Below are 11,507 nucleotides of genomic sequence, written 5' to 3' on the forward strand. Positions count from 1 at the left end.
AAATGATTGTTCCATTCTTACACCGTAGGTAAGTTATATAAAGAGAGAGTGAGAGAACAAAAAATATCAACTCGCACACACAAAGCGTGTATTTCTGGTCATATGGTTAAGTAAAGATCATTGAAAGATTCCTCAGCGTATTTGCTTTGGCCTTTGTTGAGCAGTTATTTTAATCTTTACACAAACAGAAAGAATGTTAGCACACAATCTGTTATACTTGTAATTACAATTACCATTCGATTAAAACTTCTTGTTAAAACTTCTTGTTGGTATGTATTTACATTATGTTTCATCAACTACAAACAATGTTTTCCTTTGGCTTTGTCATGTTAAGTGACTGATAAAAGTGTAGATGGCTTTTACCTTGTACAGAACAGCATTTTGAAATGGTATGTGCTTAATCGTGCCTTCACAAGATGGTACTGCCTCCCCCAAGCACTTTATCTTATTTTTTGCTTATCTAATGTGTCATGCAGGAATTCATCCCTTCTTAATACCCTTCCACCATGTATTCTTTTCTCTTTTATGAAACACAGATACTCAAAATTATTAACACACAGAGGTGGCCAGAAGCACTAAACAACGTGGGTTACATCACATGTAAACTGCCCAAAATTATTTTAGTAATTTTCTCTTCCTATACAGATCTTAAAGGTTGTCTGTTAAATGTACTTCTATTTTTTATCCTGGATAAACAGTTGCTGTTACTTCTTTCTTAACAGGGCTTTCTCAGCTTTTTTAAAAAAACATTTTTACTGGTTATTTGGTCAGTCCCCAAAACTAAAAGTTGTTAATGATTTAATTGCATTGGCTGATATTGACTTATGTTAACAACACAAATCCTTTGGTTTAATTTTCAGTTAAAATTACCCAAAACCTCACCTCACTTTTCTGGCTACCATAGTATGTGTGGTTCTCACAGTATCTAAAACTAAAATGTATTGGTTCCCTTTCAAATGCAATTTTTATTTTTTTTGCTTCCACGTAACATTGCAGAGAATTAGAACCAATATTGTACTAAACATTCAGCTTTCACTATGGCTGAGGTTATTGTTGACAATACCTGTCAAAGCTGAAAATGAATTGAAATGATTTGCTTTGATCAACGGAATTGGTTATTGTGAACATGTATTGGTCATGATCAACAAAATTTTGAACCTTATATTGTACATTACCGTGAGGGAGGACTCCAAACTCAGGCTTGCATCAAAGCAAGTGTCTAGCACTGCCTGTTACTCGTCACCTGACAGCTGTTTAATTGGTTGTTAAAGGTCTGGGTGGATTCTGACCTTTGGACAGTTTAATAACATTTGTTTGGTTATAAATAAAATAAATATATTCAAAACCTGTTTGTGTTCATCAACCTTAGCTATTTGCCCTAAACTATAAACTGAGGTAAAATGATAAGAAAACGAGTCAAATAAGCGATGAAGACATTACTGCCTCCTAGTGAGAACACTGAATTTCCTCTTAATTTTAAACAAAATATACATTAAGATTTTCTTGTGATTGATGCTCAGGTTTGTGGTAATCAAAATGAGAGAGTACTCCCTTTCATAAAGTATGTTAACGTTATCAGACAGATGCCCACCCCCACACCCTCTTTCCCAATATCAAGAGACAGCATTCTGAAAAATTCCTAGGGGGAGGAGAACAGTACAGTTCACTAGAGTGCTTGTAACAGTCTGACTCATTCAGTTTTCTGAGTTTATTAACCCAAGCACCTGCATCCAAGACACTTCAACAGAATATATTCAATTCCTGTGAACTTTGGTGAGTATATTTTACACAATGTATAAGAAAGGACAAGTAGGCAAAGGTTTTGCTGGTCTAATTAATTTCTGATAAGTTGTATCTTATATTCTGATTCAGCTTTTTCAGTTTAATTATTTTCACAGTAAAATATAAGAAGGAAAACAAATCTGACCTCTGTGCGTAGACAGTTACAAGTCATATTGAAAATGTTCTTGTTAAGGGCACTGCACTGAAATAAGTTTTTATTCTTAACATTCTTAAACATTCAGTTTTATGATGCACAACAGGTCTATGATAAGACAGCTAATGCATGATTATAAAAGTTGTATTGTGAAAAAAAGTAGAGAATTCACTGCATTAGGAATTACATTATGTATGTTAGATTTCAGCAGCAATAAGTGCTTTACTGAGAACCACAGGAAAAGCATAATGTATGTAAATATCCATACAGCATTTATACAAGGTCTAGTTAACTAATCTAAAACAGTGGCAGATCTAAATATTGCCACCCATTAAATATATATTTAAAAATAATGTATACTCATTTATGATTTAAACAATGATGGTATTTTTATTTTTTCAAATGATTCCTATTAGCAAAATGAAAAAAACAAATCTTAAAATTGCCAAATTTTATATACAGAATGTACTATTTATATAAAGAAACCCATATATTGGAACATTCTTCATGTTAGTTAAAAATGAGGCTATTTTAATTATAACAGGTTTCACAGTATTACTCACTTTTTTCTTCTAAATTTCTTACAGACAAATTAAAAACATGTTCCTGTTTCTCAGCTCTGTTCTGGTTATGTCTGTGTTTTGGGAAGCTGAATGCAACCAAGCAAGTAGCAACACCTCTTTTTTCCCTGTAGTACACGGCAGCCTGTGGTCCCTTGACTTTTCCAATAGAAACCTGAGCTCTAGAGACATTTCTTGTGGGACATTTAAGCATTCACAATTAAAATATCTAAATCTCTCAAATAATCACCTTGTGATGTTTCCTCTCTGTTTGCCAGCAACCCTAAATGTCCTGGATTTAAGCAACAACAACATTTCAGAGCTTACTGACCACAGTTTTCAAGACCTTTTGGATTTGCATACTTTGATATTACATCACAACAACATCATACAGGTTTTGTTGAATACAACGTTGAACCTAAAGGTATTGGATCTCAGTTACAATCAGCTTTTATCTTTGCCAGTGACAACAAACTGGTCCAACCTTACTTACTTGTCCATTGCTGAAAACCAAATAGAAAATGTTTATCTAAATGACTTAAACACTTTCCAATCCCTTGAGCATCTGAATCTGTCAGGAAATCCGCTTGCATATTTTAACACATCAGGAATGGCAGATGCTTCTGCAGGCAACCTGATTGAGCTGGACATAAGGAATACCAATATAACAAGTGAGTAATAACCTTGCCATTTTAAACATTTCTGACTATAAAACACTAAAGAGCGGCCATGTCATGTTATTGTGTGGCTTGTATGACATGGTTTGCACAAACAGTAATCCACAATACTTTATAAAAACATACAAGCTATATAAGATAGAATTTATATTGATAGGGTGCTTTAAATACAGATGGTAAACCTTCTTGTAGTGCAATACTGTTTAATAATTCACATTAGCCTATATCTATATAAATTCTGATATATCCCATGTTTTCTTTCAGTATGTCAACAGTATGTTTTATTATTGGCAGATGACACTCGGTGCAGTTATTTTCAGAAGTTTGAAACACTCCATATGGTAAGAAATCAACATCTCAGCCATCAAGAGCATTCTTTAAAAGAATGCATGCCCACATTAAGCAAAGTGAACTTCAAAAACACAAATTCACTGGACACTGGAAACTCCAAGATTTTCAACATTTTGCAGGAGTTGAAATTCTTCTCCATCAAAAAGTAAGGACTTTTGATAACGTGTCTGTTTATTTAGGGAAAAAAAAAAAGTTTAGTTTTTATTCAAAAATTGTTGCAAAAATCATTTACAAATTTGTAAAATGGTAATTTGAAACTACTTACTGTTTAAGTTATTGGGGCAAAAATGAAAACATTTGAATTAATTTTTATAATTTTAATTGCAGTCTGAGCACAGTCGACTCAGCAAACACAAGTTCTTCAAATACGACCAAAAATGACAATAAAAGCCTATTTAACTGTAAACTTGGGCTCTGTTTGCTTCTGTCTACTCCTGGCAAGAATCTTGAAAGGTAAGAGCTACAGCATTATGTAATAGTACAACTCCACAGGTCCGGATCGAAATATCCTTATTACATTGTTATATTTCTTTATACTTTAAAGCCCATTTTAGAAACCAAATAAGTGCTGGTGAGTGCACAGTATAGCACATTCATCTGCACTGTTAGGGAGCTTTAAATGGGTGGATCTTGAAAACAAACATATTAAAAAATCTCTCTGTATTCATACCTGGAAAAAACTGGTAACTGATTCATAGGTGAATTTTACATATGTTTATTTGGACTGAATTAACACACCAAGATAGAATATTACTCAACACTGCATTCATTTGTGTTCTGAAAAGTCTTTTCACTAGCTAGCAAGTTTATTCAATAGATATAATTTGCTTAATATTTACACAGGTATGAAGCATCCACAAGTGCCAGTATACAGAATGCACTAGACAATACAGGAACTATCAGAACAGATGGGACAACCATTTCAGCAGTTAAAGAGACTGCAAAATCTGCAGCTTCCGAAACTACTACAGGAATGACTACAGAGACTACATTAGTGACAACAGTCACTTACACACACATGGGACAAGAAAAAACTACATCTATAAGAACAAATGGAACACCAAATTCCCCAAATTCAGAGTCTACAAAAGCTGCAGCTTCAGAAACAACAAAAACAGCAGCAACAGAGATTAAAATAGCAGCTTCAGCCACCCCAAAAGCAACTTTAGAGAGCCCGAAACACAGTCCACTGAGCAATCTTACCACTCCATTTCAACAATTTGATTTTGGCACTGATGAGTATGAGTCTGATGATTTACCATCTAAACATGATCAATTTAATCCTCAGTTGGTGACATGTGACTACGACCCCTGTAGAGACCTTCAGATTCCTTGCTTGGACCTGCAGAAGCTGCATAAATGCTTATGCCCAGGAATGTCTACAGCTGCTATACGGCCAAACCCACCAATGCTCAAAGAAGCCTCTGAGATTACATATACATCTGCCAACATCCATTGGTGTGCTCCTTATTCTGCTGTGAGCGAGTACCAGCTTAAGGTAGAACGAGAAGACGGACTAGTGCATCTGAATGATCACATTCACGAAACGTTTAGAAGGTTTACTGTGTACGGGCTTCCAGCTGGCACAACACACAGTGTCTGTGTTGCGGCAAAGAACAAAGCAGGAACCTCTGATGAAGTATGCACTACATTCAAAACTGAACACGATTATACAATATTCATGTATGCCTTCGCCACAGCTACAGGCTTACTTCTGCTTGTTGCAATCGTACTGGCAGTATGTCTGTACAAGAGGTCTAAAAATCCACCACCCGAACTTCCATACCTTACAAACTCGATCTCTATACAGAACCCAGCATTCAGCCACCCGATGGGGAAGTATGATTTTTCAAATAACATATAAATGGGGTGAGAAACAATAGTTTGCTTAATTTGTTAAAAATGAGTTAAACAGAATTTACCACACATCATTTTTTAAATAGCCACTTTAAAATAATATAGTTTGATATCCATGAAACTGTACAGTAGAACCTCTTATCCACACTTTCAATTATCTGTGGTTCCCTGAGTTTATCTGAAATACAGTACATTATTGCCACACAAAGACGCACGTGTCAGTGTAACCTGTGGAGTCGACGCCAAGGCACTGCTACAGATGTGGGTGTCATGTCTTGTTGTGAACAGCAGAAGGATTCCGTAAAATTTGTTCTCCTGAGGCAGTTACTTAGTGAAGCCCAGCAAACATATTTTGCCTCAATGAAACAAAGTATTATAATGGACTTTCTCAAGGTTCAAAAGAACGACTTGCAGCACTGTGCTGTTTAAAAAAGCTGTTGCAAAAGAAAATACAAACATTTCTGTTGGTACGTATTTTGTTGAAATGTAAGACACAACATGCTTGTTTATTTAGTTTTAAAGTTTTTTAAAAAGTGCCATAATTGTTTGTGTTTGAAATCCCAGAAAATTAGTACCACTTACCTACCATTACTTAATATTAATACATGGAATAAATTAGTGGTAATACCTTGTACCATTTCTAGCTGCTAGCCACATGACTTACTTTACATGAAAATTGTGGGCTCTTGATGGGCCAAATAGCTTATTCCCATCATAAAATATTTTATGATCTTGTAGCTTTGTAGTACTTTTTTTGGAGCATATTTAAGTTTAGTTTTTTTTTTATTTTATTTTTTTGGTAACAGAAAAAGCTAGGGAAACGATGCACCTCATTTTAAAAAGATTTTTAAAGTAAACTCATTTTAAAACATTTTTTTTTGTCTCTGTAATATTTGTATTGCATACATCTCCAGTAAACACTAATTTGTTTTACATTACTAGTTTCTGTATTTTATTCATGCATTCTAGTCACACTCAGTGACACCTAGGGTTGCCACCTGGCCCCATAATTCCGGAACACTTTGGGACGGGACATGGTTTTTTAGTTGCCCTTAAACTGAAAGCAGTAAACACGTGAATTGAGCACTAAGCACTTGCTTAATTTATACTGCTTCTTAATTATCCAAATCATTGTGATAATACAAATCTTATAAAATAAAAAAAAGCATCTTGAATAAACATGTGTGTAGGTTTATTCAAGATATTTATTTTTATTTTGTACAAAATGATACTTTAGTTCTCAATATTTAAAAGATGCTATTTATATCAAATTAATTAGTAATATATAGCCCTGATTTACATTGACTCTTCCAGTTAAATAACAACACTGATCCAGTGTTCATGCTGTCTGGTGTCAGGAATAGTGAACAGCTGCTCAGTATTAATGATTTCAGTGGGAGAAGGTGATATACTATTAGAAACTATAAAGAAACTTTAAAATATATATTTTTAAAACTATTAATAAAATAAATATTGATGATGTACTTATTTAATTTGTTAAAAGCTATTATTGTATTGTCATGCTGCCTCAAAATAATTAATCACCAGAATCAATTTAGCAAAGGTTTAGGGCTCGATTCAAATGTTGTTTTCCTTCAGTTTAAAGGCAACTTCAAAATCTTGTTCTGTCTTGCAGTGTTCTGGAATTATGGGGCCAGGTGGCAACCCTAATGACACCTCATGTATCCGCGGATTTCCCACATCCATGGAACTATGCCCTCCAAAGCATAGGTCACGCATGTGGATAAACAGAGTCTCTCTCTCTCTCTCTCTCAAATCAGATTCTGCCACGTCAACTACCAGGTGGTATAAAGTTGTCATTAAGACAAAAAAAGTGTGGATGTTTATAATTATGCATGCTTAAAATTCAAAGGGAGAGCACAGCACACACACAATGAATCAAGAAGTGCAGTTAACATATTTATTGACTGGTGAAATACAATTCAAAGTTACTGCTGTATGTCCACTAGTTTGTCATTTTTAATATTTTTTACAAAATATTAAACTTTAAAGCTACAGTGTGCAGTGCAAAATCACATCATGAAAAAACACATTTGTAGGTGAAAAACATTAGAATACAAGTTGCTCCATTTAATTATATATATATATATGTGTGTGTGTGTGTGTGTGTGTGTGTGTGTGTGTGTGTGTGACATTTTCTGTCCACTAAAATAAATGGCTTTCAATCTCTGCAAGTAAGAAACTAGGAATGTCCAGTGTGAAACCACAACACAAAATAATAACAATGTAGCATCCAAAGTAGCACTGTAGCATTAAAATGTTCAGGACAAAAAAATGCCTGAATTAAAGTTCTTGCAGTAAAAAGAAAAATTCAAAAAAATCCAAAATATGGATTGTAGTAATCAATCAGACTGAGGAGCCTATATCATCAGATCTGAAACTGTGGGACTCTTCGTCATCTGAACTTTTTTCATCGATGATGCAAGCAATTGCAAGCAATTGTGTGTGTGTGTGTATATATATATATATATATATATATATATATATATATATATATATATATATATATATATATATAGCTAGTTACTCTTAAAAGTGTTTGTTGTTTGGCAATTAGCAGATCTTGTATGCCTAGGTCTCGTGTGTAAATTGTGCTGCAATTCTAAGGGGTGTTTTTAAAATTGTATTGTATATGCTGTCAACATTATTGACATGTCACATAATATTGAACATATTTTGAAAATAGACATTTCAGAGGAATAACACTCGATATATAATTTGTTCAGTTTTATGTAATAGCTTATTTTTGTCAAGGAGCATAGTGTGTGTGTGTGTGTGTGTGTGTGTGTGTGTATATATATATATATATATATATATATATATATATATATATATATATACACACACACACACACACACACACACACACACACAGAGAGATGTATAGATATATAGATATAAATATAGCTAGACAGATCGATAGATAGAGAATATTGGTTAAAGAGATTGGTTAGGTATATGTGTAAATAAAATGGCAACTATGGGCCTATTAACAAAGACAGCTCTTTACTACATTTTGCATGTATACTGAAGTCACAGTATCTACATTTATCAATTGAACACTTCAATTTTCTGGTGTAGCATCAATGATGTACAATCTCTGTACAAACTTGATTAATCATTTTGTGTGGTTTAAAACCTGTACAGTCTTTTTACCATAGTGGTAATAACTGTATGCTGATGCTGTCATTGTCATTGCTGTAATGTACCTATGAAATAATAATAATAAAAGAAATAAAGTCAAAACCCGGAAAGGTTTAAGTTTTACGAGATCTCAGTATTGAGTCAATCAAGACAAACATGTTGAACTCTCTCCGAACTTGGCAAGTTAAAGACAATTTCTGTTGACCATTTTTACCCTACCAAAATATATATATATATATATATATATATATATATATATATATATATATATATATATATATATATATATATATGAATTTGAATTATATATTTGTATTTAGACTTTTAAAAACAAAAACCCATTGGACATAACAGAGCAAAGAAATGTGTCATTATGTATAACTATATAAGTTCAATAATTTGGCTAAATCACAAACAAGTAGTTTATCTTTGTTTTCTATTTCTTTCTCTGTACAAAACTTGATGTTTGCTTTTGACTTGTATATTGGAGAAATAAAATTAATGTTTGATAGAAAAGTTTGTAATGCTATTTAATATGTCCAGTACTCACCATAATGTCTGAAGAAACACACTGTCAACATACTGGAAGCAGGAGCTGCTAAAGATGCTGCAACCAATATCAACTGAATAGCTTTATTTACCGAAAGAAAAGAAGAAAAACAAAGGTAAGGAACTGATTTAGACCCTGAGCAAATCATTAAAGAATGTAGAATTAACAACCATAACACAACATGTATTCGGCATTACTTATTGCCCTCCGTATCTTTGTTGTTTGTAGATCTTCACACAGTCAGCTCTCAATTATCTGGTGTAATGGAAGGGAGGGATCCCCCGGATAAAACGAAAACACAGATAATGCAAAACCTATAAAAACGTATAAAACATACAGTATATTGTACTTACTTTATAGTTTCGTAAAGTAGTCGATCATCCTTGATTTTTTTTTTATTGATTTCCTCTTGGTCAAACCTTTTGAAGAATCAGAGCTACTCGCGAATGAAATCAACTCTTCCTTCTTTTTAAAATCACTAACCGTCTGTTCAGCAATTCCATATTCCACTAAAAGTTGTTTTACAGTGCTATCTTTTTCCAACTATTCAACTATTTCAAGTTGAGTCACTGACCTAATAATGGAACGTAATGTGTAAAAGAATGCCTACTATACACAGACACCTGTATTGTTCTCGCAAGGACGGTGAATCTGCTACCCGGTTAATAGAGTTGGCTGTATTCTATTTGTGACAGTCAATGGTATTCTACGTACCAAACATTTGCAAAATACTTAATGTTCATTGAAAATAATGAAGTATTAAAGTTTTTTTTTTTTTTTTTTTTTTTTAAAGATTATCTCTCTCAATTACAGGGAAGGCGGTTCGACTAATACTAACTGATTATGCTTAGATGTATTAACAGCCAGTGGGAATGTGTTTTTTTCTGTGTTCTAAGAGAAGACTTTATTTCCACATACTGTATACCCTTGTGCTTAATTAAAACCTCTTCTCAAGTTCTACAAATCAGGTGCGTCGACCTCACAGTACTGAATAAACTGTTATCATTCGACCTGACAGTACTGAATAAACAGTTATCATTCGACCTGACAGTACTGAATAAACTGTTATCATTCGACCTGACAGTACTGAATGAACTGTTATCATTCGACCTGACAGTACTGAATAAACAGTTATCATTCGACCTGACAGTACTGAATAAACTGTTATCATTCGACCTGACAGTACTGAATAAACAGTTATCATTCGACCTGACAGTACTGAATAAACAGTTATCATTCGACCTGACAGTACTGAATAAACAGTTATCATTCGACCTGACAGTACTGAATAAACAGTTATCATTCGACCTGACAGTACTGAATAAACAGTTATCATTCGACCTGACAGTACTGAATAAACTGTTATCATTCGACCTGACAGTACTGAATAAACTGTTATCATTCGACCTGACAGTACTGCATAAACTGTTAGCATTTCCGATGTCCGTACTCATGCATGAACAACAACAACCCAGAGATTGTCAGAATTTCATTATCTCCTTAGATTTTATACTTTATTCATCGATTATGGAGTTTAAAAGTAAAAACAAACATGTTTTGACCTCAGTGTTTAACATATTGCACATTCCCAGTACTTTAAATTGATGCATTTCCCATCTAAATGAATCGTTGAAGATATACTGTAAATGCTGCAATGTCTATTGGCATGAATGAGGAACTGGACCGAACATCTCTCCTCTATTAGACCCTTAGAATGGGATTGAGATAATGATATGACATCATTCTAATGTGGTTGTTCAAATACATTAATTTGAATGTTTAGTAGACTTGTTCTTTTATATATATATATATATATATATATATATATATATATATATATATATATATTTTTTTTTTTTTTTTTCCGGTTTGTTTTAAGTCTCAGTCATATAGTGTCAGACAGCTATTCTGAGTGTTAACCTGTAGACACTGTTAAATGCATAAATAAGTTATAAAGGTTTTTTTTTTAAAAAAAAAAGAGGGTACACACTGTTACATTTGGGTTTGATAGTTGGTGCAAGTACAAGTATTTAATTTAAAATATAATGGGCACATTATAATATTCTAAACAAATGTTGGTATTTATTAATGGATTGTATTTGTTAAAATGATTGTTTGGAGCAATGAAGATGTTCTTTGTATAGTTAAATGTTTGATGATTACGTTTGTAGTCCATCGAGGTACATTGAGGAATGTTTTAAAACCTGTTATGATTCATTTAGATGGGAAATGTATCAAGTAGAGATATTTTTAATAATGTATTACTAATTAAATGTAGTTGTTTTGTACTACAGTATTTAATTGAATAATTGTATGGTAGGGGTATAAATATCACTAGGAATATGCAGTATGTTACTCGCTGAAGTGGCTCATACGACAATAGTGACGGAGCATCTGGCGAGGCTTGAATG

General features: G+C 33.2%; 1 protein-coding gene across 2 annotated transcripts; it reads left to right on the top strand.

Annotated features, from left to right (window-relative positions):
• The first annotated feature begins 1,663 nt into the window (after nt 1-1,663).
• On the top strand, nt 1,664-5,841 carry LOC121315934 (leucine-rich repeat neuronal protein 4-like). Of its 2 annotated transcripts, XM_041250551.1 has the most exons (5): nt 1,664-1,773; nt 2,524-3,167; nt 3,468-3,669; nt 3,852-3,977; nt 4,368-5,841. In XM_041250551.1, the coding sequence occupies exons 2-5, from the start codon at nt 2,537-2,539 to the stop codon at nt 5,386-5,388; spliced, it is 1,980 nt and encodes a 659-aa protein (XP_041106485.1). In that variant the 5' UTR covers nt 1,664-1,773; nt 2,524-2,536; the 3' UTR covers nt 5,389-5,841. The 2 variants fall into 2 exon arrangements, with proteins under 2 accessions (XP_041106485.1, XP_041106486.1); XM_041250552.1 differs by lacking the exon at nt 3,852-3,977.
• Nucleotides 5,842-11,507: the final 5,666 nt, after the last annotated feature.

The sequence above is a fragment of the Polyodon spathula genome, chromosome 5 (assembly GCF_017654505.1).
Source record: "Polyodon spathula isolate WHYD16114869_AA chromosome 5, ASM1765450v1, whole genome shotgun sequence".
NCBI lineage: Eukaryota > Metazoa > Chordata > Actinopteri > Acipenseriformes > Polyodontidae > Polyodon > Polyodon spathula.

Coding starts and splice junctions, on each gene's coding strand:
- LOC121315934 (XM_041250551.1), top strand. CDS start 2,537: ATGTTCCTGTTTCTCAGCTCTGTTCTGGTTATGTCTGTGTTTTGGGAA. Junction 3,168..3,467: donor AAGGAATACCAATATAACAA/GTGAGTAATAAC, acceptor TATTATTGGCAG/ATGACACTCGGTGCAGTTAT. Junction 3,978..4,367: donor CCTGGCAAGAATCTTGAAAG/GTAAGAGCTACA, acceptor ATATTTACACAG/GTATGAAGCATCCACAAGTG.